The following is a 27,986-nucleotide window of genomic DNA, read 5'->3' on the forward strand; positions in this document are numbered from 1 at the left end:
CGTGTCTAGGCTTTGCGAGGGTCTAAAAAACTAGAGCAAAGAATTTCAAAATCGGATATGTATTGCATTGATGTGTACCTGCTTATTTCACCAGGTGCCCAATCGAGCTGTTCGAGCCCGCGATCGCCCTGACACGACGGGCGTCACGCCGACCCACACGACATAACTTGTGATTCACGCGCCCGTATCCACTCCTGCGACAGCCACTCCGCGCCACAAGCGTCTAGTCGCGGTACAAAAGATACAACGCCACCGATAACCACTCCAAACACACAGCGGTGCGGAGGAGGTGGCGCACACAACAACAGTGATGTGTGCCCAACTGTGGCTTAGCTTCTCCACGCTGCGTCCCCGAACGCAGCAGACAGGACATCTCGTCGCATACAACTTTTGTCACTTGCCTCCATTTCGCGAGGCTTCCAGCACTCGCCGTGCACACGTCACGTGAACACGGCCACACCCCACGCAACACGCCAAACCCAAGTAGCACAAGTGCTTGAAGCCGGGCGGCCCGGGCCCCTCCCTGCTCTCCTGCATTGCCCGCAGCGCACTGGTCCACATCGCCACCGCATACTCCTTTGCTGTTGCTCACCATTGCTCGGCCCTGCCATGTGACATCTAAACTTAAAGGATGCCGACAACACAACACCGGCCCCGCCGAAAGATCCGCAGCCCCCGGCTTACTCTCTCCCGCCGGTGGCGGCGGGCGCGCTGACAGCGGGCAGGATGCGGATGCGCGCTTCCGCGCCCGCACCCACAATTTCGTGTGACAGCTTGTACCGCTCAAGCAGCTTGATCTGTAAAGCAGGCGTTTTGCAGCGGCGGGCAAGAGTGCAGGTCGGGAATGGGCGCCGCAGCTGGGCGTACGGTCTTTTGTGGCGACATCAACGGCACACACGGGTCTAGCCTTGAGCGCGTGCGACACAGCCCAACACTCCTTGGCGGATGTGCGACAGGCCAACATGCTGCTGGGACTACCTCAGGCCCTCCAGCCTCAACAGGTACCGGTATCGGCCAATACCGGTATCGGCCAATACCGGCACCACCCGTGCATGCGCGTGCGAGTGCATGCACGCGCGCACACACGCACGCAATGGCACACACGTGCGCATACAAGGAAACGTAAGGACGCACATGCACACACACACACACACACACACACACACACACACACACACACACACACACACACACACACACACACACACACACACACACACAATACACACACGCTCCCACCTGCGCCTCCAGTACGCTGCGCGCCCGCGGCATGAGCTCCACAGGCTGGTGCAGCGGGATGACGATCTCCGTCACAGCCACCTGCATTAGAGCAACACACACACACACACACACACACGTCAGGTGTCAGGCGTCAGGCCAGGTCAGGAAGTACGGCCTGCCCAGGTCCAGGCCGGTCTGGTCCAGTACGACCAAGTCAGGGTGATGCGCGTTGCGCGCCGCTCCTCAGCGCCGACGGCCATGGCATCTGGGAGCAGTACCTAAGCCTACTCCCTGATCACCAGCAACCAGCGGACACCGCTGGCCCTGCTGGCCCTGCCGGCACTGCAGGCACTGCTGGCACTGCCGGCACTGCTGGCCCTGCTGGCACTGCTCGCACTGCCGGCACGGTTGGCACACGCACCTGCGCCTCCTCCAGCGCCTCATCCTCCGCCCATGCCTTGTAGCTGTAGCCCTTGGCCGCGGCGGCGCTACTGCCGCCGCCGCCAAAGCCGCCAAAGCCGCTGCTGCTGCTACTGCCGCCCGGCGCCGCGTCGGCTTCGTCCACCGAGCCCAGGATGGAGCCGGTGGTGCCTGACACGGCCGGCGGCACGGGGCCCTCCTCGCTATCGCTGCCGGGGCCGAAGGCGCCGCCGGCCGAGGGGTCAATGCCCAACAGGGTGCGGAAGGCCTTGACCAGGTTGGCGCTGCCGCTGGTCTTGACGGCGTAGATGGGCACACTCGACTGCAGGTGGGAGTGGAGGTGTGGAGACGGCGACAGCGGGGGCAGAGATTCGGGCAGTGGGGCAGGAGCATAGGGTCGGGACTCCGGAGAGGGATCTAGGGTGGTGGTGATGAGGGTGCGACAGAGGGAAGGGCGTGCAGGCGCGTGCAGGCACGCCACTCGCTGCTACCGTGTCGCTGCGCCTCAGCCCCCAAGCCCCAGTTCCCATCATGCTCTCCATTGTCGGAGCATAGGCCACGATCTCCGCCTCGCTCTTCTGCATTGGGTTTGGTTTAGTTTGGGCTGGAATGTACAAGCCCCCATCCCCCCGATCCGTCCCCTCACCTCGCGCGCCATGGCCCGCAGCTCGGCGTTGTGTTTGACCTTGGCGCGCAGGGCCAGCACGGCGTCGGCATTGGCGAGCGAGGAGGTGATGAAGATCTGTGTCGACACAGGCACGGCGGCGGCGGGGCAGTCGCGGCGGTGTTGTACAGGACAACAGGCAAGAGAGCGGGCACTGCCAGCTCCAGCTGCCCATATGCCCCAACCTGGCCGTAACGCTCTACACACCTGGCAGGCGCAGCCTGTCCGCCCCGGTCCCTCTTGTTCCGCGCACCCGGGCTCCCCCAACCCAGCCGCCAGCACCTCTTCCTGCCCTGCACCTCCTCCTCCTGCCCGGCACCTCCCCCTCCTGCTGCTGTTGCTGCTGCCGCCGCGCACCCCCCCCGCTCACCTTGCCGGTGAGCCGCATGTCGGTGAGCACCTCCCACAGCACGTCCTCGTCAAGCTCGTACGGGTACAGCCGCAGGCTGGCGCTGTCAGCCGTCACGCCCGCAACAGCCTGGGCAGAGAGGAGGAGGAGGCGGAGGCGGAGGCGGAGGCGGTCGAGCGGAGTTACATGCATGATCAATCAAGGAAGTGGTAGACGGTAGACAATCTCGCGGCACACCGGGGCGGGGGTGGAGGTTCCATTCATGTTTGGTGAGAGAAGGGGGTGGGAGGAGGCATGTTTGCAACGCAAAGGGGCAGGCGTGGGAGCGGGCAGCGAGGGGGCCGCAAGGCTGAGAGCCGGCCTGAGCACACAGTACAGAAGCGGCGGGCCTACTGTTACGGGACGCACGAACGCGCACCCCACTGTCCCACTCCACAGACATCGTTGTGTTGCGCACCTGGCGCGAGGTGATGCGGCGCAGGCGCTTGCCCGCGCCAAAGTCGCCGTCGCCAGCCGCGCCGTCGTCGTCGCCGTCAAGCGACGCCGTGGTCGCCACCGGCGAGCGCACGAACGAGTTGCCCGGGGCACGCAGCGGCGGCGCGTCTGCAACGGGCAGCCACACGCACCGGCGCCGAGCGGTAAGCACACGCACTTCAGCACGGAACTCGGGGCGTGGGATAGGCCGCTGTGCCCACGACAACAGCGCGCACAGCCGTATCTCAACACGGCAACTACGGCACTGCGCTTAGTACATAACGCGGGCGTCGGCGCGACCCCCACACCTGCTGCAGCGGCCGACTCCCGATACGAGCCCGCCGCTGCGGCGCCAGCCGCACCCGCCGTGCCTGCGCCGGCACCCGCACCACCACCGCCGCCGCCGCCTCGAGGTCCCGCCATGGCTGGCCCGCTGCTGGTGCGGATGACGCCGCTGATGGCGGGGTTGTAGTTGTACTTGAGGATGGTGCCGTCCGCAGCCTTCTCGCGCACCTGGCCGCCCGACTCGCCGCCCGCAAGCACCATGTCCACCGCCTGCGGGTGCACAAGCCGTGTGTGCGGCGGGGGGACAGAGGCGCAACGGCGCGGGGCTTAGCGCGCACGTGCGAAGCGCCTACGTGCGAAGCGGCTAGCTGCAAGAGAGGGGCGCAGGTCGCATGGTTTGCTGGTGCATGTGGGGGGATGAGAGGCCGTACGGCACGAGCGCGATGGGAGTCGCATCGGCTTTGTGTTTGACCCTTTCCCCCGCCTATGTCCTCTGCCCTCTGCGTCTGCGCCCCCCCCCCCGGCACGCCGTTACGCCCGGAGCACACGAACGCCCCCACGCCCGCCCGCCCACAATGCCAACCTTTCCCCTTGTGTTCCCCTAACACCCGCCGCCCGCCCGCCGCCCGCCCGCCACCCGCCCGCCGCCCGCCAATCGCCTGCCGCCCGCCAGCCTCATGCGCCGACCCCCACCTGCCCCACGTCCAGGTGCGCCCGCCACTTGGTGCGCTCCAGCATCTCGATGCACACGTCGAAGGTGGGCGGCGCCGCGCGCTCCAGAATGGATTTCTGCACGCCGCGCCGCTTGGCCTCCTCGTCACCCAGAGTCACGCTCTGGATGCCGCCCACCTGTAGTAGAAGGCCAGAGCGTGTGTGCGCCGAGTTGTGTTAGGAGGGCGGGCCTTTGTGGGTGTGCAGCAGTCGTGTTGTGGCAATAGGACGGCGACAGGCGACTGGATCTTCAGCGCTGCAATCTCGTTGCACTTCTGCTGAGTAGCCACTAGCTACAAACGCCCACCCTGCCCATTCTGATACCAAGCCCCACAACAAACCTGCACAACTACACGCCCACTCCAAGTCCCCAAGTCGCACGCACCAGGTCTGCCAGCTGCGGGTTCTTGATTACGTTCTCGAGCTCGTTGCCGTGCGCCGTGGCCACCAGCTGAACGCCGCGCTGCGCGATGGTGCGCGCCGCGCCGCACTCCTCCGACGTACCAATCTCGTCGATCACAATCACCTGGGCCAATGGCAAGATAATTGGCATCATATAAGCCAGGTGCAGTTTGGATGCGGAGCGACAGGTGAGCGGGCACAGCCGCCACCGACATGGGTGGAAGACGCAGAACACCGAGCGGATGTCGTGTGCGGCAACATGCCCGGTCCCAACCTCCACGTGCAATGGACACAACATGTGCAACATGCCATGCCATGCCGCCCAACGCGTGTCATGCCCCTTCATGCTTACTGCTTCATGCACCGACGCAGTCGCACAGGTTCCTATCCAAGTCATCGCACCTGAGGCATGTGGTTCTCCACCGCCTCAATCATCACTCGGTGCTGCGCCTCCGGGTGCGCCACCTGCGCGTAAAGACGAAGACAACATATTGAAGCTTGGCTCGGCGGAACGCATCAATATTGCTGTGCCATGCTTTCTGTCCAGTTTGTCTGCGCAGCGCGTTCCGCATGTGCTGCAGTCCCAGCCCACACGCCACGCAACCGACCAACTGCACCCGTACCTAACCGTGGAAACCTCTACGCTAGCATGGTGAACGCACACACAACCCATAAACACACACCTGCATGCGGCGCGCGCGGCCGATGCCCGAGTGCGGGATGTCTCCATCCCCACCGATCTCATTCGAGGTGTCCACGATCACAACCCGCTTGGTGCACTCGTCTGCCAGCATTCGCGACACCTGCAGCCACGGTACATCGGGCGACAAAGCCAGTCACACCCGAACGGCATCAAGCTGCTTGTGATGACGCACAAACCCAGCATGCGGACCATGCCTAGCTCATCACGTGACTGCGTCGTGTGCCTCACCTCGCGGATGGCGGTGGTCTTGCCCACACCCGGGCGGCCCAGGAGCAGGATGCTCGCGCCTGCATGGGCCAGCACACAGAACACCGGCCAGCTGCTGTGGGGACCTGGGGCTGATGACCAACGCCTGCTGCCCCTGCCAATGCCAATGCCACCCTATCACCCACACTCTCCATCTTCCCTGCCAGCACCGGCCCCCTTGTACACGAGTAGATGCCCACCTACAGCTCCATTCCGAGTGCTGGCATGTGTCCCCTCCGGTCTCTTCATTCGTGCCCTCCACCCGCCCGCCCCTCCAACCCTCCACCCCTCCACCCGCCCGCCCCCCGCTCTCACCGCTGAGCACCAGGTCCCGCACCATCTGTGCGCTGCCCTTGATGGCGCGGCCCACGCGGCATGTGAGGCCGATGATGCGGCCGGTGCGGTTGCGCATGCAGCTGATGCGGTGCAGCGTGCGGTCAATGCCGGCGCGGTTGTCGCCACCGAACTCGCCCACCTGCACATGCAGCGGGCCACAGGCAGAGAGTTCCTCTCATGCCCATGTTTCCTCACCCATGCCCCATGTCACCTCACATGCCCATGACTCTCTCACGTGCCCATGGCTCTCAGCGCCCTCCTAAGCCGACAACCAACTGCGCAACAACCCATGGCACGCTCCTCTGCTCCAGTTTTCCTGCCCTCCTGCCCCCTGTGACGCGCCTGCGACCCCCCTCACCCCCCTAGTTTGGGCTGGTATTTACAACTCCCCCGCCGCTGCCCCCCCCCACCTGGCGCACTGCGAACTCCAGGTCCTCGGCGGTGATGGCGGCCGTGCTCAGCTTCACATCGCCGCCGGGGAAGCGCGCCAGCGGCGGCCGGCCCAGGTCCATCACTACCTCCAACAGCTCCAGCATCTGCACGGTGTGAGATTAAGTGAAGATGAGAGACGACGAAATGTCATGAAGCAAGGGTAGGAGAGTGAGGAAGTGCGTGTGCATATTCATGTGTGCAGTTGTGTGTGATCAGAGCGGGGTTCCAGGCGTGACTAGTTGGGAAACGAAGGGCCGTGTCAAAACGGGTTGGCACTCGGCAGGCATTGTGGTGAGGCAGTTATTGCATGGTGGTGTGCTGTACGGCATGGCGACACAAGGCCACACACGGCCACGCAGTGCGGCCCCCCGGGCCCCCCTGTCCTTTGTCAAGGTTACGAACATTTTGGGGTTGGCACCGATTCCTTTACTATTGGGACCTATTTCTTTGGGCTCGGGCGAATTGCCCCCCCCCCCACACACACACATACACACACACCTGCGGGTGATCCTCCAGGGCGGCGCGCACCGAGGCGGGCAGCAGCTGCACCAGCTTCATCAGCTCTGTGGGGAAGAAAGGAGTGAGACGTGCGGAGTGGTGGTGGTGAAGGGAGGCGGTGCGGGCAGACAGCTGGACCGGGCCGCGATGAGTGGTAGGCGCCAGCGAACTCGGTACCGTAAGCGGGTTTGGTGCCCAATGCGACTTTGCAGAAGCAGGGAGCTGGTAGGGCGTGGAGTAGGGCGTGGGGCCTTTCGACCCTCGTGTCACGGTGCCGAACCTGGAACTGCGGAACCTCCATCTCAACTGCCACCTTCCCCCACGTACCGTCAATCTCCTGCTCCCACTCCTGCTCCATCTGCCCGTCGCCGCCAGCTGCCGGCGCCTCCGCATCCGCTGCCGCGGTCGCGGTCAGGGGCCGTGCGCTGCTGGCATCCGTGGAGGCCGGAACCAGCAGCAGCCTACACCCCTGAGCACGGCGAGCGCAATGGCTGGTGCCGAGGTGACTGACCCCCGCAGTCCATCTGGAGCAAGCGGCCGCGAGGTCGTCAGCGGCGAGCGGGCTGGAGCCGGGGTGGCGCGCCGCGAAGGCGTGTGGCAACGCAACCGGCAGCGCGCCATTCAGTCGCGAGCGCGCCGCGGTGCCAGCGCTAGTGCGCTGCCGACAACCGCTCTGCATCTTTTCTTGCCAAACTGCGAGAGGGTAGTGCGGCGCGAGGAGAAAGGCGCGCTCGACCAGGGTTTTCTTCCCACGACGACGTGGTGCCCACTGTACCGTGACGCGAGCATCGATGCAAACAAACTAACGAAATGCACGATTTGGAGCGAGCGCAAGCCGAACGCCTTCACTCGGAAGGACAGCGAGTCGCCAGGATACCTCCACGCTGATACCGATCTTCTGACTCGACGCCCAGTGGCCGCGCGCCATCAATATGATATTTTTACAGGCTACATACGCACCTTGCGCTCGCTCCTGCTCACTGCGACGCTCCGCGCAAGGGCGCCAATTCACTGGGGCTCGATGAAAGCCCCCGCTTCACTGTGAATGATGCTGTTTATCAGAACACCTCACTTGGAGAGCAACAAGTCCAAGCTTTTGGGCGCCGTGTCGCTACGCCTAACCCTGATGCCTTGTGAGCTCGCACCCAACAGCCCCCTTCCAACAAAACTACTTAGATATGATGGTCTGGTGGCTTGCTCACTGTATGTGACAACTGCTGTGCGGTTTGTGGTCGAAGCAATGGGTGTTGCGCGCAATCGTGACACTCTGCACCCACCACCAGCCACCCGACTTGGCTGCTTCGCCAGGCGCCACTTCACCGTGCCTAAACCATTTGGTACCATATGGGCCCAAGCCATCGCCTGTTGACCGTTACACAGCGCAGATAAATACTCTACAGGCACGTCTACAGGACCCTAGCAGCGGCCATGGGCGCCCAGATACGCCGACAAAGCGTGCCGATACAGGCGCTCAACGTGCCCCCTATGACCCTCTCCATCCAAAGCAGGCTGTGCAGTAACGCACTCTTGGACAGTGGGATAAATCCATATACATAAATACGGTGATGCACCACGAGGATCAGCAACGATACATTTACGATCACAGAAGACGCACAACACGCGGACACACGTCCACCGCGCGCACCATGCATCGTGCTCACTGTGGCCGCATTCTGACACACCCCGGTTGTGTCACAAAGCAAACGCGTTTATGCCAAGCCATGGCCAAGATCAACATAGGTTGACGGCGAAGGCTGTCCTCAAGCCCATCGACGCGTGTCCTTCACATGCGAAGTCCATGCCCACGCGTGTTTGATCAGGTGATGGCCCATCCTTCCTGATCACGTGCCCACAAGCCCTCATCTCCGGTGGGCTCAGTTATCGTCAGCGGCCAGCTCAATGCCCAGGTGCGCGGCATTGGCGGCGTCCAGGTGCGGATCCGAGCCCTGGCGCTGGCGGCAGCTGCCCGTGCCGCGCGTGAAGGACCTGCACAGCGCAGCGCACGTGCCAGTAGTTGGTAACCCGCGTCAGACTGGATGTGATACCGTGGCGCACTTCAGATCATGCGCTTCAGATCATTAGCTTCAGACCACGCAGCTTCCACATATCCTCCACACACGTGCAGGCCTCCAACCCCCAAGCCCGCAAGCCCCCGCCGAGCAACCCACCCTCACCCTCACGCCCCTGCCCCCGCCCCCGCCGCACCTGGGTGACAGCATGGCGCCACGCAGCGAGTCGCCGCCCAGCAGCACATCCTCGGGCCCCACCACGCCCATGCCGCCCATGTCGCCGTTGCCCACCAGCCCGCCGTTGCCGTTGCCGTTGAGCCCCATGCCCATGCCCATCCCCATGCCGCCCATGCCCATGCCGCCGCCGCCGTGGCCCGACAGGTGCTGCTCCCACTTCCAGTGGTCGGCCATGGACATGACGAGCGAGGAGGCGCGGCGCGCGGGCGCCACGTTGGAGACCTTGCGGCAGTGGTGGATCTCGATCTTCTCGGCCACGCCCTTGAGCCGGAACTGGCCCAGGCTGGTGCCCGACACCTTGTTGGCCAGCATCACCTACGGGGCGGGGTGAAGACAGGGTGTGGGGAGCGGGGGTTTCGGGACATTCATGATTGATGAAGATCAAGAGAAGCGAAATTGTAGCCAGGCACATTGGCACAGCAAGCGCGTCATGGGGGTGGGGGCGGGTGGGGACGGGTACAGAAGGGGCGACAGGGAGCGGCAACAACAGAGGTACAAGGAAAAGCCAAGCGTGATGTCGTCTGCGGACTTGGTGCCACCGACAGCTACGGCGTGGCGTGCCCCCACATGGGCCACAACCCCCCGGCTAACACGCCCCGAGCCTTCACGCCGGCGCGGCGGCCGCACCTGCGAGTCGGCGCTCATGGCCAGCTGCCAGCTGTCGCTGCTGCACAGCACCTGGCCGGTGGAGGCGGTGGAGGCGATGCGCGCGGCGCGGTTCATGACCTTGCCGCGGTAGGTCATGCGGCCGGTCATGGCGTGCACCTCGCCCAGCACCTGGCCCGTGTCCACGCCCGTCTTCAGGCGCAGGCCGCGGAACACCACCGTGTTGATCACCTGCGAAGTCGCAACGTGTGTACGTGTAACTTTAGCGTAAAGAGGTATGAGGGCGAAGGCAGGAGAAGGCAGGACAAGGCAGGACAAGGCAGTGAGAGGGAAGGAGGCAGCGGGTGGATGACGGGTGCTGACGGCGGAGTGGGGTGCGGATGCGTACATGAGTAGTGCTGATGTATAGCGGCGCGGTTTCGGTGATCTCAGAGTGAGGGAAAAAGGTTCTTCATTGTCGAATCTCTGACAATAGATGAAAAGAATAGTAAGGTTGTTCATCATTGATACGTTAACCGCGGCACGCGTGCATGATGCGGGTTTGCATGGCATGCACGAACCGGCTTGCGCAGAGAATCCGCCCGAGCGCTGCGCGCCCCACCAAGCCCGCCCTTTCTCTCCCAGCCCTCAACACGCCTCACGCCCTCACACCATCGCCTCACGCCCTCTCACCCACCCCGCACCCAGCCCGCACCTTCCCCACCCCGCACCCCGCACGCCCGCGCCCGCGCCCACCTCTCCCTCCTTGGTGGGCGCCGAGATGACCAGCTCCTCACACAGCTCGTGCGCCAACAGGTCCTCGGGCCAGTCCTGCTTGATCATGGCCTCGTTGCACTCCAGCGCCCACAGGATGGCGTCGCTGGGCCGCTGGAAGGCCGCCAGGAACAGGCCGTCCACCGCCTCCACCTGCGGGGAGGGGTGGTGATGGTGGTAGTGGTGGTGGTGGTGAGTGGTGGTGTGTGGCCGTGAGAGGTCGTGGGCGGCAATGCGCGGCAGCGAGCGAGGGAGGGAGCGCACGTGTTTGAGTTGAGCAGGTGTGGGGTGGGGCACGCTCCTGTGATGCCGGCTTAGTCCAACCTTTGCGAGCACTAACACGCGCGCCTGGCCCCAAAATCCCAGCCCCAAGTCCCAGGTCCCAAGTCAGCTGAACACACGGCTACGGTTCTCACCAGGTAGCCCTTGCGGCGCTTGAGCTCGTCGCCCACCACAGTGTGGAAGATCTTGATGGCCTGCTGCGCCACGTCGGCGTTCCAGCTCAGCAGCGTCTGCGCGCCCACCACGTTCATGAACGCCACCGTCACGCAGCCCACGGGCGCGTCCAGCACGCCGGGGTCAACCTGCGGAGCGGGAGGGCGGCAGCGGCGAAAGTGGCGAGGAGCTGTGGTAAGACAAAATGGCGGTGGCGGTGGAAAGAAGGCATGAATGCATGTGCCAAAGGAAGGGCCCAAGTCACTACGGCGCGGCAAGCAAGCATACATCCGCAGTAACGAACCCAGCTTCGCATGCGTGCACACACACATGCTTCCGGCGCCGCTTGGGCGGGCTTCGTCTTTATTTTAACACGCGCTTCCTTGTCGATCCGAACACGCGTGTGCGCACCTGCAGCAGCGAGGTCATGGGCCCCACGTACGCCAGGCGGCCCTCCAGCGTGCGGTTCAGCGCGTGGTAGAGGTTCAGGTTGGGCAGCGTGTCGCGCAGCCGGTGCTCGCCCATGTGCAGCACCTGCATGAGTGCGCAGCGCATACATTTGAAGGTGTGAGCGCGCGGACGGCTGGCCGGATGATATCTTTGCGGTGCTGGCAGTGGTCGCTGACTTGGGCGTAAGCGAGGCGGCACAGAGCCATGTCTCGCTGTCTCGCTTCTCAAATCAGGACGCTCGACCGTGACATCGCCACATCCCAGCAACCCCAGCACGCACCAGGTACTTGTCCCACAGCCGCTCCAGTGGCAGCTTCTTGTAGGTCTCCTCGCTCAGCAGCACGGTGCCGCCGTGCGCCGCCTGCGCCACCGCGCGCGCCAGCACCACCGTGTCGCCGCTGTAGGTGGTCCTGCCGCCGTCGGCCTTGGAGTGCGAGATGTCGTGCTCCGAGTGCACGCCGGCGTGGAGCCCCATGCGCACGCGCGGGCCGCAGAAGATGCGGACCTTGTTGGAGTCCTCCTTGGAGGCCTCCTTCCAGGCGCGGCGGCAGGCGTTGGAGAAGGTGTAGGTCTCGGTGGCGGGCACGTTGACCAGGGAGGGGAGGGTGGCGCCGCTGGAGCCGAAGTGGCCGTGGCCGTGGCCATCGAGGTGGGAGCCCAGGCCGGGCGTGAGCGCCTTGATCTTGGAGGCGCCGGCGGGCGTGATGGGCTCGTCCGAGACGTCCAGGATGTCGTCGAGCGCCTTGGGCTTGGCGGTGGGCATGCTACAGAGGGTGGAGGAAAGACATGGGGGCGAGGAAGCGGTGGGTGCTGGGTAGGGAAGGGCGCTGGGAATGGAGCGTGTTTAGTGCCGTCGTGCGCACAGGTCAGCAGGATGGTGGGTGATGCTTAGGCCGGGTAGCAGGATAGCGGTCCAAGTTGGACATGAAAGCAGTGTGTGCGGCACTCACATGCCCTGCACCCAGAGCTGCGAGCAGCAGCCCAGCGACAGCAGCTCGTCGGGCCAGCTCACGTTGAGCAGCGCGGCCTGCGGGCGGCAACATCAACGACACAACAACAACAAATGCTTACGCAACAGACACGCAAGTTCCGGAGGCTGTCCGCAGGCCCATCGCCAACGCAAGCCAGCAGCCAATGCCGTGGCATGCAGAGCCAGGGGCTACATCCGGCCCAAGAGCCCTTGCCTCTGCCGCCCAAACCACACGCCAACCCTCTCGTCGGCCGCGACAAGCCGCTGCTCCCTACCTGCGCCTCCATCGCAAACAGCAGCGCGTCCTTGGGGCTGTGGAAGGCCAGCACGAAGCTGTCGGCCTCGCAGCTGCCCTCATAGCCGCTGTGGCGCAGCAGCAGGCGGCGCAGGCAGTCGTTGTGGTCCTTGAGCAGCCGGTCCACTGCCTCGCTGGAGAGCGCGTCCACAATCTGGTTGTAGTCCTGAGGGTGGGCGAGGAGGAGAGGGAGGGCGAGAGGAGAGAGAGGGTTCAGGCACGACGGTAAGGTACACGGAGGGGCCGGAGGTTGTTGTGGGGCTCGGGGTATAGGCGCAAGGCCCTGGGGTCACGATAGGCATTGAGCATAGGAGCAACCGGAGCAACCGGAGCAACCGGTCAACACGGTATTGCCACTAGTACTTTGAACATGTCAGCCCGCGACATCGCGGCTGTCGGGCACGCACCTGGATCTCGGTGACCAGGATGGTGGTGTCGGGGCCCACGCCGGGCGGCACCACCTTGCCGAACAGGTTCTTGTGCTTGCGGTTGTTGCGCACCTACACGTTGGTGGGCCGAGAACACACAGGCCCGTCATGCCGTGCACCACCAATGCCGCAATGCAGAGATGTGCGCGACGCACGTGCAGGACTGCAAGAAGCGCCGGGGGGGGGCGAGTCGCGGGGCTTAGCACACATGGCGTGACACGGGCAGTCTGGCAGACCCACCTCATACACAACACCAGCCGCAATGAGCAGCAACGCGCCCACGGTGGGCAGCACAATGGCGATGGGCAGCCACGACGGCGAGCCGCCGCCGCCGCCGCCGTCGCCGCCGGCGGTGCCGTTCAGGTTCTGGATGTTATTGTAGTTGATGGTGGCGAGGTAGGTGTCGGCCAGCAGCGAGCGGAACTGCTTCTGCTGCGGGTCCAGCAGCAGCTTGTAGAAGGTCTGGTTCATGAGCGCCACCACGCTGTCCACGCTGCTGCCGGTGGTCAGGTTGGCCAGGCCGCTCTCATAGATGTCCCTGCGGGGGCAGCGGGCAGTGGCGGGTGAGGCAGCGGGCAGAGGTCGGGGAGGCCGCGGCGCGTTTGGTGCCGTACTCTGTACCGTCACACTTTGGTTCGACAGGGGCGGTCAGGGCCATGGAACCGGCGCGTCGGCCCAAGGCGTGGTCCTCCTCAAGAGGCGTCATGTTTCATCCTCCGGCCTAACCCAAGGGTACGCGCTCCCGCGCCGCGCTGCGCAATCACCCTTTCGTGTGCCCGCACCTGAACAGCTTGGTGCCGGGCGTGCGCAGGTCCAGCACGATGTTGGGGTGGCTGAAGGACTCGTTGGCATGGGCCAGATAGGCGGCGGTGTCGGCCGGCTCGTAGCCCGACTCGTTCCAGCGGGCCAGGTTGGAGAAGTGCTCCAGGCGGTACGGGTCGAAGGCTGCGGGGGCCGAGGCGGTTGCAGCACGCGGGCGGCGATTCGCGCGTTGCGGTGATGCGGTCGCAAATGCAGGTAGAATCCCCATATCCTGTGTATCGTGTTGCCCGTTACCGGCAGCACCACCACATCCGCCGCCATGGCCCCGTCACACGCTACCCAGGTGCCCCCACCCAGGCCCCTACTCACAGCTCTCGGGCAGCAGCACGCGCTGCCACGACTCGGCGGGGCTGGCCAGGTGCGAGAAGAAGCCGATGGAGTAGTTGCGGTAGTCGTTGGGCGTGCGCGCGTTCACCGCCGCTACCCAACCGCCGCCGGCCGCGAAGGGCGCGCGGTTGAGCACACGCGTAATGCTAGGGCCGCCGTCCGAGGCCGACGGCCCGGGCTGGGCGGGTACCACGGTGCCGAAGGGGCAGGTGTCGGCGGCACAGGGCACCAGCTGGTTGGAGGTGCGGTTGAGGACCTCGAAGGAGCCGGGCATGAGCGCCACGCCCAGCTTGCCGCGGAAGGGCGACGTCTTGAACGCCTGCACAAGAGGCATGGGCGCATGGCATGGGCGGCGCGTGAAGGGCAGAGGAGAGCGGGGGCGTGAGAGCAGCGAGCGGCTAGCTAGGGTAGGTCAGCCGAGCTGCAACGTGCGCGCGGTTTCGGCCGGTCGCTCCCCGCCGTTTTGGTTTGGCGTCCATACCATGCTCCATGACTCCGCGCCCATCCGCACCCCCACAACCACATACATCCTTGCGCACTCGTTCTGCTTTTCACACATCCGCACCCACACACCCACACACCTTGAAGAAGTCTCCCAGCCCCACGCCCATGAGGCAGGTGCCGTTGGCGAAGCGCTGCGCCATGGCTCGGCCCGCGTCCGCCGGCGCCGCGCCCACCACGTCGCACTTGTCCTCCACCTGCGGCACAGCGCGGCCGGCAGGCCAGGCCAGGTCAGCCCACGGACGGCCACGTCTTCACCATTGACAAGGGGGCAACATCAAACGCGCGTCCCTCCCCTTCTTCCACATCCACCTTCGCATGTTGCACCCTTGTCCCGTGAGCCCAGCCCCAGCCCTCGCCACCAGCCTCGCCCCAGCCCGCGCCACCCGCCCTCACCACCCGCCCTCGCCACCACCAGCTCCCACCAGCTCCCACCTTGTAGTCCATGGGTGACAGGCCGATGAGCGCCGAGTACAGCGTGAGCGCCTTGGCCATGGCTGCGTTGTCCACCAGCGCCGGGTTGCGGTCGAAGGCGCGGATGGTGGAGGGCTCAAAGATGACGCCCTGGCTGCTGCCGTTGTACTGCATGTACGGCGCCAGGATGGCGATGAGGTCGAAGTACGACTGATGGCAGTCTGCGGTACACAAGGCAAGGGGGAGGCAGGGGACAGGGAAGGGGGCCAGCGGAGAGGAGCGGTAAGGACAGGAGCGGCAAGGACAGGAGGCGGCGGCACGTGGGTTGCTTGTCGCATGGCGTGCTTTCGGCGTCGCAGGCCCCTGGAGGGATGGTGCAACATCAGACCCCCTGATGCTTGGCCAACGGGCCGTCATAGCCCGACCACGCCCCCGCCCCTTTCTCCTGCTCCGCCAAAGTCGCTCCTCAAGCCGTGCAACCGCAAGCGCACGATTCGCTCGTTGCTGAGACCCCAGCAGCCCGCCCAAACCCCATCCACACCCCGTCCTGCCGCCCCATCACGCCCCGCGGCCCCACCCTTGCGGCGGTCGAAGCAGAAGGGGCTGGCGGGCCGGCCGTCCGGCCCCAGCACACCCAGCCTGGACAGCGAGGTGGCCACCGCCACCACCTCCTCCCATGTGCGCGGCACCGTCAAATTATTCGCTTCGAAGATGTCACGCCTGCGGCGACGCCACGCGGCAAGAGCGAGGCCGAGTTAACCGGGTGGAACTTGGGTTCGGCCCTCTGGGCGTAGCCGGAGCCCCTGGGCACTGCACCCGTACAGCCATGGTTTGGTGGTGTCGCAACGGCGGGCAGGCGGCGGGCAGGCGACGGGCCCTCACCGGTAGTAGAGCAGCTTGATGTTTCCGTCAAGCGGCAGGGTCACCACCAGGAACTTGCGCTGGGCGCTGTCGTAGAAGGTGGACGTGTTCTGTGGGGGTTGTGGGGTGCGGGTTGTGGCGACGGTGGTTAGCGTTGTGGTGGTGGTGTTGGTGGGGAGTTGAGCGAGCGCAGACAAGAGCTGGTAGCGGTGGGGGCCGGGGCCCGCGAGGGGGTGGGTAGGAGCGGACAGGCAGCATCAGTGTCTGCGATGGCACAGCACGAGCTGATGGGGCCGCCCACCCACCCCGGCCCGTGCACCCACGCCACCCCTGCAGCCTTCTGCCCTGCCCCATGCCTTTTGGACTGCCCCCAGTGCCCTCACACACACGTACCTGGAAGTAGGGGTGCACGTCGTCCCACTTGATGATGTCACTGGCGTTGCTGGCGATGACGGCCGGCTTCACAGTGGCGGTCAGGTCCTGGAAGCCGTCAAAGTTGAAAATGGAGCCCATGCCCATGGGGTCCAGCACCCAGCCGTCGTGACTGCAAGTGTGGAATAAGAGCGACAGGATGGTCAGAGCCGGGTGGGCGCGCAGCCGGAAACGTCGGCATGGCATGTAAGAGATGTGCGGCACGGACGCCGGCAGGAGTGTTCCCTGGTAGCACCCCCTTCGCAAGCCCCGGCGTCCCCCGAACTTCACCCTTGCCTTGCTGTGAAGCCGGCGCTTAAAATTTACCTGTTGGTCAGGTTATGCTCCAGCTCGAACTCAATTTCGCTGTTAATTTGAGCAGCCGGCACAAAGGTCGGCACAACCTCCACGGACTCGCTATCTTTGAACGTCTCTGACACGTTTTTAAAGTAGTCTGTTACCGAGTCGCCCAGGTCGGGGAGCATCGTGTGCAGAGCCTGCAGTTCGCCGCAACCCAAGCGCGTCAGTCGCTATTAACGACTACATACACGTGCAAAAGCTGATACTTGATGTGCCTTGCATTCTCACCCGGCTGGAGCTAAAATTGGTGTGAAAGCATTTCCGCAGGTAGTCCTTAAGCAGGCTCTCCAGGGCCACGTAGTAGCCCTGGATGTCCGGCTTTGAGCAGCTGTGTTTGCAGAATTGGAAACGGAGGGGGCAAAGTTGTCGGTCGACATTCGGTGCCCTCTCACTCCCCAGCTTGAGTCGCGCCCTGACCCTGTGTGCTGAGCCTCGATAGGGCTGCTGCATAGCAGGCACGCGTAAAGGCGCTGGCGACCGCACCTGGTCTCAATGTTGGACACCATTTCGGCCATACAGAGCAGCTTGTTGTCGCTGGTCGAGCTGGACGTGGTGTCCTGTCCTGATACCATGCCCATAGCCACGAGGGCGCACACTAGTCCCAGCAGGACCTGCCGCAGAGCGGCCATGGCTCAGAACTCTTTCGGTGCGCAAGGCTTGGAGCGGCCTACGCTAACTGAGCATGTTGTAGTATGCTACTATTTAAAGCTTAATGACTTTATTGACAGGGTCCGACACTAAGCAAGAATGCTTGGGGCTTCTACGACGAGCTCGGCCTGGCTCGGCACGGCCGCATGGGGCTGCCGCAGCCTGCCCTAGCGCCCCGCTTACCCCGGTGCCACCCGTGCATGACCTCCCGTTGCCTGCAGACCGGCACGTTCCTGCCTGAGGCTATGAACGTCCACGGTGAGTCGAACCCGCTCGTCTGTCGCGCACTCATGCCCAAGTCCTCCATCCTGAGCATGTTTCCCACGCGGACCTCCCCGACGCAAGCGACTGTCACTGTTTCGCAAACAAACAACAGTCCAAAGCCAGCGCAGAGATCGCGCAACGTGGTGTGTGTGCGCGCCCAGGCAAGTCAGCAAGTTTCCGGGCACCGGCGTCCCTGGCTCACTCCTCCGCCAGCAAGCGTGTGTCACGCCCCGCCACCCTCTTGCGCCAGTCGCCCGCGTATTCCAGCGACCCGCGGCCGAGCGAGGTCGGGCACCGCAAGCCGTTGGCATTGTTAAACACTTACTTCACCTCGCGGACTGCGCGCATACCGAGGGACAAGTGGAACGCGAGGCGAAAGCGCGGGAAAAGCCATTCGGATGGCGGCCTGATTTCCGCGCTTGGCCTGCGCGGCCGCCAAACTTGTGTTGGCTCCCTGCGTGCTGCGACACATAGAAGCATTCGTTATAGTCGCCTAGCCTCCGCATCCGGCGGAACAGCGAACTGGAGCCTCTGGCCTTGCTCTTTCCTCCAGCCTGTCCTCCCTGCTTCCCACGCTCACAACTGCACACCAACTCAACTGCAATGGCAGCTCCAGTGGCCGCTACGCCCTCGGCGAGCGCGGGCTGCTCGGTGCGAGCCAAGGACGTTTTCGCCAAAGGCAGTCGGCTGAGCTCGCGCGCCGACGTCCGCGCCATCACCAGCGACGGTGAGGAGCTGTGGCTTCACCGCATGGTGCTGGAGATGTGGAGCTCGCTGTTCGCGGAGCTGTGTGTGGCGGCGGAGGAGGCGCCCGAGGCGGATGCCGGCTCCGCGCCAGTGAGTGCGAGCCACCGTCCCCCTCCCTTGCTCTGATACCGCCGGTCCGACCGGTCCCGCCGGTCCCGCCGTCCCTGCCTGCCTTGCAGCACCTGTCGTAGCTGTAGGGACGTACGTGCGCGGTCCTTGGGTCTCCCTGTCTGTGTCTCTAATCCACGTTGTTGGGCTTTCTTTGCCGCGCCGTCGCAGGGCGGCGCGCCATCGGCGGTAGTGACCATCCACCTCTCGGACACGGCCCAGGAGCTGCTGCCGCTGCTGTCCTGCCTCTACCCCACCCTGGCCGGCACCGGCGCCGGCGCTCGCGCCGCAAACGACGAGGATGGCGACGCAGCCGGCCTGAGCGGCGCCAAGCTGGACGCCTCCACGTGAGTGGGGGGGGGGGGGGGCGATACCATGTGCGCTTTGCCTGCGTGTCCGCCGAATGGGTTGAAGCTGTGCGTCTTGGTGGCGGTTCGGAGGGACCTCCGCACCTCCGCAGCATGTGCGTGCGTGATTGGCTGATTGCGCGCTGGTAGCTTGCGATGGGGATGCCTTGTGGCATCACGTCGGCTTCGAAGGTCCAGACTTCATGCCAGCAAACCGCACAAACGCTCAGCCCAACCCGCAGTGTCCCTTTCCCCCTTGTCCATTCCCCCGCAGCGCCCTGCCGCTGCTGCGCCTCGCTGACAAGTACGACATTCCGCACGTGATCGCAACCGCCGCCGCCACCATGACCGACCACGTGATCCCGCGCCTGGCGGCGGCGCCAACCGCCGCCGCCGCCGCCAGCTACCTGCAGCTGCAACTGCCGCTGGCGGAAGGCAGCGCCGCTGCCAGTGCGGAGGAGGAGGAGGCGGAGGCGGAGGCGGGCGTGGCGGAGTGGGTGGTGTGTGCGGTGGAGGCGGCGGCGCGGCTGGGGCTGCGGGAGCTGGAGGACGCGGGTGTGGAGCTCCTCGCCGCCAAGTTCTATGACTGGGGCCTGCAGGCAAGCCGGGCGGCTGCATGTGTGTGTGTGTGTGCATGTGTGCATGCGTGTTTGCATGTGTGCATGTGTGCATGTGTGCATGTGTGCATGTGTGCATGTGTGCATGTGTGCATGTGTGCATGACCCACGCGTACAAGTCTGAAAGCCATATGCCTGCGTCTCGTATGTGAGGGGCACTTTGTGCTGCATAGGCGTTAGGAGAAAGTACCGAGCACCGGGCATGCCCCCACGGCCCCACCCATTCACATTACATCTCACAACAGCCACCGCCACCCGCACCTCCACCTCTGCACCGGCTCCCAGGCCTGCCCCCACCTGCTGGTGCGGCTGGTGCACTGCCTGCCGCCCGACGCCTTGGTCGGCGGCCTGCTGTGTGCCCTCACACCCACACCGCCGCCGCCGCCGCCACCGGTGGCTCACCTCGCGGGCGAGTGCAAGGACCAGCATGGGCCGGCGGCGAGCAGTGGCAGCAGCCGTTTGTCCAGCCGGCTGCAGCAGCGTAGCTACGCGACGGGGCTACCGCCGCACAGGCAGCCCCGCGGCCGGGCCGCGGCAGGCGGGCGGCAGGTGGCGGCGGGCGAGGGCAACGGCGGCGGCGCCGCTGTGGCGGGTGCGGTGGGTGGCGGCGGCGGACCGCGCATTGTGCCAGTGGTGATTGCGGCTGCGGGTCCGGCTGCCGCGGTCGCTGGCGCGCCACCGCTGCTGGGACCACACCACCACCACAACCACCACAACCACCTCAACCACCATAACCACAACCACCACCACCACCAGTTCCACAACCACGTCGCCGCCGCTGGGCTGCCTGCGGCCGCGGCTGCGGCTGCGGCGGTGCCGCTGCATGGGCCCCAGCCCCTGCTGCAGCCGCACCCTGCTGCTGCTGTGCCCGTCCACCCGCACCTCGCAATGCCGGTGGCGGTGCCGGTGCCGGCGGTGGTGGCGGCGGCACCAGCTGGTGGTGGCGTGGGAGTGGGCGGCGCCGGGGGGCCGGCGGTGCATCAGCCGCATCCCTTTGCGGAGGTGGCCGCGGGCGGAGCTGTCGGCGGAGGAGGGGCTGTGGGTGTCCCCGTCGCCTTTGGTGCCGGTGCTGGCGCCCCGCCCCCGCCCATGTTCCAGCACCACCACCACCACCAGCACCAGCCGCACCAGCAGCATCAACACCAGCAGCCGGAGCCATTCTGGGTGAGAGAACTGTTGTGGCCTCCCTCTGCAAGTCGCATGCATGCATATGTCATAGGCGGGCTGTTGCGATGCGGAGGAGGGGCGGGCGCCGGGAGCCGCCAGATGCCACGACACGCTCCGGGGACTCACGTGGCAGCACATGCCCCACGACTCGTGGACTGCTGCCTCGTACGTCCTTGTATTGCTCCTGAACACCCACCTTGTCACTGTGTGCTGTGGTGCACTGGTGCCCCCTACATGTGATGCTTGCTGTGACTGCAGGGCGGCGGCCACGCTGGAGGCGTCATGGGCCCGCTCTAAGGAGATTGTGTAGGTGAAAGAGGGGCCGCTGCAGGTGACAGGATGGAAGGATATGCGCGCGCGAGGGGTCTAGTCGTGTGTAACGAGCGTGCGCCACAAGACCCAGATGAGCAGTGACACGACACACATCATGCTAAGATCTCACACGCGAGACTTTTGGCGACCATCGGTTTTATTGAGCCAGGTCTATCGGATGCGGATGAGTGGTTGCCTGCTGCGCGCGGGAAACTGTACGGTACTAGGAATGCGTGCACCAGCGCACGTGCGTGAGCGGGTGCGAGCGAGCGGGCTGTCAGGCCAGCGCGCCTGTGGTCAGGTCAAGTTGCGGACGTTCATGGTCAGTTACTCGCCGGAATGGGTTCTTCGTATGAATGCTTCTGATACACTGAGGTCAAATGTAGGTAGCGAGTGCGCATGTTGTAATTGTGTGTGGTTACTAGGGCTGGGGCATCTGACTTGCGCAGTGGCCCCCATCCCAGTCAGATAGTGTGTTCGGCGGAGTGCGGTGTGCGGAGAAACGCGACTAACGCAGAAGGATGAGTGCGGCCGCTTCTGCTGGTGGAAGGTCTGCTGGAGGGGGCTTGGCCGTTGGCACGAGCGGACACCTGGCCTGGCGACCCCCGCTGTGTCGGCCTGTGACGTTGTGTGGGCCCGCTTTGCATTGTTCTTGATGCCCAGGGTCCCCTAGCCATATGTCCCGACCCAGACGGAAAAAGGGGTACCATTCTCATTGCCCGTACTCATTTCCCAATCGCGCAAAGCCTACATCTGCTCCAAAAGAGCACAGCCCTCACTCCACTTCATTGCCCACCCCAACCACGGCTAACGCCAGCCGACATGACCGTCCGGTCCGAACTGTGGGAAAAGTGGGCTGAGCCCACGCCACGTCTCTAGTCTGAGGCCGCAAGCGTCTACCTCATCTCCCGGACATTGCCGGGGTCGATTTGCACCCCTGATTCGTACGGGCACGGTAATCTGTCCAGCCACGTCCCGCTGCCAAGCAACAGATTGTCTTGGTTACAAGAGCAACAGCACAGCCAGCACGTGACAGCCAAACAGGAAATCCGCTAGCCACAACACTCCTCACTGCTGCTGTGTGCGGCTTACCATACACTGAGCTGTGCTATGCTCGCCAGCAAAGACCCTATCTAACAAGACAACGGCCGGCCTCAACCTGCGCGCCGGCGCCGCTTCGTCGGCGACGCTGCGCTGTCCTCCCTTGTCCTCCTCCACGTGGCCTTGCTCGCCCCCTCCGCTACGCATATGCACGCCGCACTGCTGGGCCCAGGGTCGCTGCCGTATTGTACACTTGTACAAAACTGATGGTTTCCGCTCGAGCGCAGCGAGTTGTCGGAAATCAAGGTTTCCTTGCGCTCGGAGTGTGCACAGTTGTGGGCCCCGAAGGGGCGTGGCGTGTGTATGTGTGTGTGTGTGTGTGTTTGGGGCATGGGCGGTGGGCCCGGTTAAGTAGCGGAGCGCGGTGTCGCTACTTTGCGAGTTTCGTTCTGTCAGTACGGACGCCGTCGTCCCTGGCTACGCTCTATCTTTGCGTGGCCACACGGCGGTTCGGGCTCGCCCTCCCAACCCCACACGAAGGCCGCAGTTCTCTGCAAGTACCCTCTCCGGCGGCGGAAATGGGGGTCCTCACAGAGTGTAACACGACGCAATGCATGAAAACACACATGTCAAGCTGCACCGCCCACAGGTCGAGAGGGTGAAGTGTCAACACGCGCGCCGCGTGACATAGTGACAGCATGGCCCTCGCCCCAGCCCCCAGCACCTTTCTTGCAATGCTGCCTGCCGCTGAGCCCGCACGTCCGGGGCTGCGCGGCAGCACACGTGGGGCTCAGGGACATGCGCAAGCCGAGCGCCATGCAAACGGAGTCAAAAGTTAGCCTGGGTTAGCCGTGGTAGTGAAGTTGCGTCCGCTGGAGGCATGGCTTGGAAGAGGTACGGCAGTAGCTGCCGGGAGTAGGGTATGGAGGGGGTGGGCGTGTGACACACCGCTGAGCATGCATCTCAAGACTCTCATGTATGGGCGCTGTGGCTGTGGCTGCAGACTTTGCAAGGCCTGGCGTTCCCATGCCAACGGCCACAGAGCGGTACACGCCGATTGCACCCGGTGCCATGGTTTCACTTTGGCAAGTCTGGATGGCTAGAAATTTGATGCACGCGATCCGACTGTTTGGGGTATGGTCGACATCTGCTTTCAACGTGTCGGGAGTTACATCCTAAAGTCCCTCGCGGCACCTCAAGGGTGGCGACAGAGCCTACGGTGCTTCTCACAAAGCCCCACCTCGGCGGGCACGTCCCCGCCCTGCACCACTCCTTTGTGCACCCGCGTCCTCCATGGCCATCCTTCTTGCTAGCGCCCACACACATGGCATCAATCAACGTCCGCGCCGGCCCAATCAGCACGACGCACTATAGCGGGCATGTTAAATGAGGCCGCTTACCAGGTCTAATCAATCGGCCTGCTATCCCAACCAGTCATCCTATGAGGGTGTCATCATTAGCTAATTCACACTAAACAGGTCGCCAGTCAAACGTGTGCACCGGCTCCTGCAGTGGTGCGCCTTCCGCCTGCTCCCTCCGCACCACTCTCCGGTAGCAAAACACACCAACATGAACCTCGGCATCACACGGTTCTCAATCTCGCGCCCAAGGTTCTAAAGATTAGGTAGAGTTTCTGTCGGGGTCTCGCACGGACCATTGCACGTGCATCTAAGGGGTTGACTCACGCCTAAGTGGTGAATGGGCAAACACCGGTGCTAAATCAGGCAGTTACTGCTATGGGGAATCAATGCAATCAGCAGGCCCATACACACGCACCGTTGCCGGAGCTGCGCATGCCTTCTCTAGTGACAATGAATGCACCTGGGAACCTATGTGTTGCCCCGCCGCTGGATCGCAAATCAATCGCGCACCCTCTAACCCAGTGCCTCTAACCCCACGCTCATCTCACGTGGCTCAATAGCCTTACCCTGCCGGCTCGCTTTCCGAGCTGTTGCAGTGCTTCCGTATCGCACAGAGCTGCACGCTAACGAACATAGTGGAACATTAAACACACGAAAGGGGAACAAGTCACGCCACACCAATCTACTAACATCATACGAAACCTGCCTGCGCACAGCGCCGCCTGCATGCCTCCTGGTGCTGTCAGCCGCCCGCTCCCTCACAGCACCACAGCCGCTGGGGGCGTGGACAGGACCAGCTTGGGGCTGGCCCCCACCGCCGCCTTGCCGCCGTCGGGCGCCGCCGGCAGCGCCAGCAGCGCCTTGATCTTGTGGTACCGCACGTAGACCGGGCGCAGCGGCTCCTTCAGGGCTGGAGTCAGCGGCTGGCCTGCAAGAGCCTCAAACGCGTGCGAAACCTGTGGAACAATACGCGGGGGATGGAAATGCGGTGCGAGAAGATTAATATCAAGCAATATCACTCTCAGCACCATCAGCTGATGGACACACGGGCACGCCAATGGCCACGTCCAAGGCCCGAGCCAAGAAGCCTGCACGCAGCCATTTCGACACACACACACACACACACACACACCGTCGCTTTGCTGCATCGCATACACTGTCTTTGCGCAACGTTTTCCTTGTGCTCTTTAACACACACACACTTCACCCCATCCTCCGAACTCACGTCCTTGAGTTGGCGCTTGAGGCGCTCCTTCTCCTGCTGCTGCTGAGCCGGCGTGAGGCTGCGGATGGGCACGCGGTGCGCCTGCGCCTCGGGCGTGCGCAGCTCCCGCACAGCCAGTGTCTTGTCGCCCGTGTTGAGCGCCACCGCAAAGTGGCCGGCACAGCCCAGCTCCACCACACCCGCGGCTGCGATCGCAGTGGTGGTGGTGGTGGTGTTGAATGCGTGCGGGTCGGCAGTGGGGGTCAGAGCAGGCGAGAGGAGGGCCAGGGGCGTGGCGGGAGTGCTGCCTACGGGCGAGGCGCTGCCGCTGCCGCCGCCACTGCTGCGGCGCGCGCCGCCTCCGCTGCTGTTGCTGCCTCCGCCGCTGCTGCGCCGGCCGCCCATGGTCTGCCGCCGCGGGATCTGCACACTCATGTAGTGCACGGGGTGGGCGTGGTGCCCCTGGTACGAGCCGTGGTGGCGAGGCGAGGCGGCGGCGGAGCCGCCGCCTGACGAGCTGGCGGGCGAGCGAGGTGCGTCCGTGGGCGCGCCGCCGTTGCTGCCGCCGCCCATGGTCATGCGGCGCTGGCGACTGGCGACCACGTCACCAATCGTGGCGGTGGGAATGTTGGCGACCACCAGGCGGCTCAGGGCACGGGCGGCAGTGGCGTTACCGGCGTGGGCGTGGGCGCCGTGGCCATGGGCGGCGCCGTGGGAAGGCGAGGGCGGCGGCACGGCGCCGGCGCCGCCTTCGGTGATGCGGCGCGGCGTGGGCGGCGCGGGGCCGCCGATCAGGGCCTCCTGCTCTTGCAGGTACTCCGCCATCTCAATCTGCAGCGGGCTCAGCTGAGGCACCGGAGGCTGCTGCTTTTGCTTCTTGGAGAGCTGCGACGACGGCGCCTGCTGCGCCGCGCCCTGCTTGTTGGTGTTGGTGGCTGACAGCACCGCTCCAGGACTGTTCGCAGCGGTGGTGGTGGCGGGCTGGGCGGAAATGACGCAGAACGCGCCGCTGCCGTTGCTGGTCCCGATCTCGCGCCGCGCGAGCTCCGCCAGCACCGCCGCCGCGGCGGCGGATGCGGACGACGTCTTGGCCGCGACGGCGGCCACTGCGGCGCTGATGACACCGGCGGCGGCGGCGACAGCCGCCGCCGCTGCACTGCTGCTGTCGCCGCCGGCCGCCCGCGCCTTGGCGTCGTCCGCCGCCGCCAGAGGCGGCGGCGGCGGCGTCACCAGCACGGCGCCGGGGCTGTACGGCGCGAGGTCGAGGGCGCCAACGCTGGCGCCGCCAATGCTGCCGAGGCCCTGCGGCGCCGGCACGACCAGCGGCTGCACGCGCTGTGGCTGCTCCTCACCGCCGCCGCTGCCCGCGCGGCTGCTGCCGCCGCTGTCGGCACCGCCGCTGCTGAGGACCTGCGTGGCCGACCAGCTCGACACGTCGCTGGCGGCACACGAGTCGTCCTCCGCCGCCACCACCAGCGCCCACGCCGCGGCGGCGCTCTCGCCGGCAGCCGCCGCCGCCAGGCCCGCGCCGCCGGCGGCCACGGCGGCGTCACTGAAGTGGTGGTAGTCATCGTCGTCATCGCCAAACAGGGCGTCGGTGACGGAGGCGCTGACCATGGAGTCGAAAGAGGCAAGGAAGGTGATGTCGTGCAGGTGCGGCTCGTAGTCATCAGAGTCCATGGAGGGCAGGGTGGCCGCGGCCGCCGCGTCCGCCGCCGCCGCAGCGGCGACGGCGACCGCGGCTCTGCTGCTGCTGCCGTCGGCGCAAAAGGTGTGCGAGGTGTACTGCAGGCGCTCCTGCTGCTCCTGCACCGCCTGATGCTGCGCGACGCATTGCTGCAGCGCCTGCTCCTGCTCCTCCTCGTCCTGCTGTTGCTGCTGCTGCTGCTGCATCTCCGCCGCGGCCTCGCACAGCGCCTGCGGCGTCACCACCGGCACGTTGACAGCCAGGGCGGGGTTGAAGACGTGCAGCGCGTTGGACACCAGAGTGGCCACAGTCTCCTCCGCCAGCCGGAGCTCGGGCGCGCCGGCGGACAGCGCGGCGGGGAAGAGGATGGGCGCCATTGCCACCGCCACCTGTGAGTGTGGGTTAATGTGTGGGGCAGAGAGGTTGGTAAAAGCAGGATTGGGCTTCGGGCTGGAGCGCGCGAGTGTTAGGTGTGACTGAAGTGCGCTGCACCCGATGCGTTTCCAGCTTTGCGTTGGGAGCGGGTGGTAGGGCGGCCTCGCCTCTGCGCACCACCTACAGGAAAGAACAGGACACGGTTCACACACCTGCAGCAGCTGGCAGTCGAAGCGCCGCTGGCGGAAGCAGTACTGCTGCAGGAACAGCAGCAGCGGCTTCAGGGTTGCCAACGTGTAGTGGTCGATCTGCGGGGGCGGCAAAAAAGGAGCAAGCGGGGAGAATCGATGAGGACTGCACATCAGCACCCGCGCGGGACCAGCCGCGCAGCATGGGCGAGAATGGGGCAAGGCAAAGTTCATGTGTCGGCCTTTGGGGCCTGCAGGCTGAAGGGTATGGGAGTGTGTCAGGGGCAGTGGATGGGCTTTCCGTACGGGCGGGCCGCGTTTCGGATGTTGGCGTCGGGATAGGTACACGACGCCCGGACGCCCACAGACACGACCCGGCATGCCCGAGCGGCTGAGTCCCCATGCAGCAGTTTCCTGACGCCTCATGTCCCCCGACGCCTCCGTAACAACGCACGCACCATGGCAAGCCCGTCGTTGAGGGCGGACACCCGCTGCTCGATGCTACCCTCATCCTTGCAGGCCGACAACAGCTCCACCTGCTCGTCCCAATTGAGAAGCGGGTCCGGGAGGTCCTGCAGCCAGAGCTTGAGCAGACTGCCCACCTGCCAGGGCAAGAGCGGATGAAGAGACGAAATGTCACTACCGGCCGACGCGACGCCTGCATGTGCCCAAACCGGCCCCGTAGCTCCCGCGCGGAGCAAGAACGCACCTCTGAAACTGCGGGGTGGCACGCTTCCAATAGGTCGGCGACAGGCACGCCAGAATCAATAGCGATCTTCAGCTGGCTCGTCGCGCAGCTCTTCGCCGGTTGCGCAAAGGCATCGGGCGTCGACAGCGCGCGCGTGGCCAGCCACCGCAGCAGGTCGCCGAGGATAATTGGTACCTCGACTGCATCCCGCTCGCATAGAACCTGCAGAGCAAGGCCTCAGTCGTCAGGGGCGCCGCTGGGTCCGTCCGGAATTTAGCGCTACAGCGACGGTGGCCACCCACCCGCAGCGGCACTCCAAAGAATGGCCCTTGCATCTGCATGCTATTCATTATCTAAAATCCTGGGCTGGGAGCAAGTGGGGAGTGCTCCAACGAAAGACACGGCGAACCAGTCTTGTCCAGTTTTGCTAAAGTATCGCGGGCAAACGACACCGCCCAACTGTTCAGGGCGGTCGTGTAGTTAGGTGGAGAGGAGGGAATAGCCCGAATAGCGCCAGGCCGCGCGACAAGCAATTTTCGTTTGTCCGTACAGGTGCCAGTTGCGCCTTTGGCGTCGCAGAGATGCTCGGTATGAATGCGCATTCCAGTAGAG

At 64.8% G+C, this 27,986-nt stretch overlaps 4 protein-coding genes across 4 annotated transcripts; 1 reads left to right on the forward strand and 3 right to left on the reverse strand.

The window, feature by feature from the left end:
• Positions 1 to 38: 38 nt before the first annotated feature.
• CHLRE_16g676850v5 (uncharacterized protein) lies at positions 39 to 7,925 on the reverse strand. The gene is made up of 17 exons (XM_043071313.1): positions 7,702 to 7,925; positions 7,069 to 7,434; positions 6,742 to 6,806; positions 6,222 to 6,347; positions 5,791 to 5,950; positions 5,458 to 5,516; positions 5,210 to 5,329; positions 4,929 to 4,991; positions 4,510 to 4,650; positions 4,107 to 4,262; positions 3,437 to 3,683; positions 3,112 to 3,257; positions 2,676 to 2,783; positions 2,288 to 2,383; positions 1,643 to 1,963; positions 1,240 to 1,320; positions 39 to 797 (listed from the first exon to the last, which is right to left on the reverse strand). The coding sequence occupies exons 2-17, from the start codon at positions 7,418 to 7,420 to the stop codon at positions 681 to 683; spliced, it is 2,358 nt and encodes a 785-aa protein (XP_042916079.1). The 5' UTR covers positions 7,421 to 7,434; positions 7,702 to 7,925; the 3' UTR covers positions 39 to 680.
• A 48-nt stretch (positions 7,926 to 7,973) lies between these two features.
• Positions 7,974 to 17,334, reverse strand: CHLRE_16g676800v5 (uncharacterized protein). The gene is made up of 21 exons (XM_043071312.1): positions 17,104 to 17,334; positions 16,849 to 16,948; positions 16,588 to 16,757; positions 16,243 to 16,393; positions 15,871 to 15,959; positions 15,566 to 15,708; positions 15,010 to 15,209; positions 14,655 to 14,771; positions 14,056 to 14,392; positions 13,707 to 13,869; positions 13,165 to 13,462; positions 12,904 to 12,996; positions 12,477 to 12,662; positions 12,182 to 12,258; positions 11,512 to 11,995; positions 11,193 to 11,315; positions 10,763 to 10,930; positions 10,329 to 10,499; positions 9,615 to 9,824; positions 8,947 to 9,302; positions 7,974 to 8,727 (listed from the first exon to the last, which is right to left on the reverse strand). Exons 1-21 carry the CDS (start codon positions 17,247 to 17,249, stop codon positions 8,616 to 8,618), a joined length of 3,894 nt encoding a protein of 1,297 aa, XP_042916080.1. The 5' UTR covers positions 17,250 to 17,334; the 3' UTR covers positions 7,974 to 8,615.
• Positions 17,335 to 17,584: 250 nt separating this feature from the next.
• On the forward strand, positions 17,585 to 21,250 carry CHLRE_16g676750v5 (uncharacterized protein). The gene is made up of 5 exons (XM_043071309.1): positions 17,585 to 18,369; positions 18,559 to 18,734; positions 19,009 to 19,333; positions 19,637 to 20,515; positions 20,777 to 21,250. Exons 1-5 carry the CDS (start codon positions 18,136 to 18,138, stop codon positions 20,813 to 20,815), a joined length of 1,653 nt encoding a protein of 550 aa, XP_042916081.1. The 5' UTR covers positions 17,585 to 18,135; the 3' UTR covers positions 20,816 to 21,250.
• A 1,777-nt stretch (positions 21,251 to 23,027) lies between these two features.
• CHLRE_16g676700v5 (uncharacterized protein) lies at positions 23,028 to 27,984 on the reverse strand. The gene is made up of 6 exons (XM_043071308.1): positions 27,677 to 27,984; positions 27,396 to 27,596; positions 27,145 to 27,288; positions 26,711 to 26,806; positions 24,458 to 26,512; positions 23,028 to 24,188 (listed from the first exon to the last, which is right to left on the reverse strand). The coding sequence occupies exons 1-6, from the start codon at positions 27,713 to 27,715 to the stop codon at positions 23,991 to 23,993; spliced, it is 2,733 nt and encodes a 910-aa protein (XP_042916082.1). The 5' UTR covers positions 27,716 to 27,984; the 3' UTR covers positions 23,028 to 23,990.
• Between the last annotated feature and the right edge of the window lie 2 nt (positions 27,985 to 27,986).

The sequence above is a fragment of the Chlamydomonas reinhardtii genome, chromosome 16, assembly GCF_000002595.2.
Source record: "Chlamydomonas reinhardtii strain CC-503 cw92 mt+ chromosome 16, whole genome shotgun sequence".
NCBI lineage: Eukaryota > Viridiplantae > Chlorophyta > Chlorophyceae > Chlamydomonadales > Chlamydomonadaceae > Chlamydomonas > Chlamydomonas reinhardtii.

What these genes read in the sequence shown, in the direction of transcription:
- CHLRE_16g676850v5 (XM_043071313.1), bottom strand. Translation starts at nt 7,420, where the DNA reads ATGCAGAGCGGTTGTCGGCAGCGCACTAGCGCTGGCACCGCGGCGCGC. An exon ending in GCGGGACCTGGTGCTCAGCG is followed by an intron (nt 5,517 to 5,790) that starts GTGAGAGCGGGG and finishes TGGCCCATGCAG; the next exon opens with GCGCGAGCATCCTGCTCCTG. An exon ending in GCAGCGTACTGGAGGCGCAG is followed by an intron (nt 798 to 1,239) that starts GTGGGAGCGTGT and finishes CCTGCTTTACAG; the next exon opens with ATCAAGCTGCTTGAGCGGTA.
- CHLRE_16g676800v5 (XM_043071312.1), bottom strand. Translation starts at nt 17,249, where the DNA reads ATGGCCGCTCTGCGGCAGGTCCTGCTGGGACTAGTGTGCGCCCTCGTG. An exon ending in TGTCACCCATGGACTACAAG is followed by an intron (nt 14,772 to 15,009) that starts GTGGGAGCTGGT and finishes GCTGTGCCGCAG; the next exon opens with GTGGAGGACAAGTGCGACGT. An exon ending in CAGCTCTGGGTGCAGGGCAT is followed by an intron (nt 11,996 to 12,181) that starts GTGAGTGCCGCA and finishes CACCCTCTGTAG; the next exon opens with CATGCCCACCGCCAAGCCCA.
- CHLRE_16g676750v5 (XM_043071309.1), top strand. Translation starts at nt 18,136, where the DNA reads ATGGCAGCTCCAGTGGCCGCTACGCCCTCGGCGAGCGCGGGCTGCTCG. An exon ending in CGGATGCCGGCTCCGCGCCA is followed by an intron (nt 18,370 to 18,558) that starts GTGAGTGCGAGC and finishes GCGCCGTCGCAG; the next exon opens with GGCGGCGCGCCATCGGCGGT. An exon ending in GCCAAGCTGGACGCCTCCAC is followed by an intron (nt 18,735 to 19,008) that starts GTGAGTGGGGGG and finishes ATTCCCCCGCAG; the next exon opens with CGCCCTGCCGCTGCTGCGCC.
- CHLRE_16g676700v5 (XM_043071308.1), bottom strand. Translation starts at nt 27,715, where the DNA reads ATGCAGATGCAAGGGCCATTCTTTGGAGTGCCGCTGCGG. An exon ending in TCTTTGGAGTGCCGCTGCGG is followed by an intron (nt 27,597 to 27,676) that starts GTGGGTGGCCAC and finishes CTTGCTCTGCAG; the next exon opens with GTTCTATGCGAGCGGGATGC. An exon ending in TCAACGACGGGCTTGCCATG is followed by an intron (nt 26,807 to 27,144) that starts GTGCGTGCGTTG and finishes CCGCCCCCGCAG; the next exon opens with ATCGACCACTACACGTTGGC.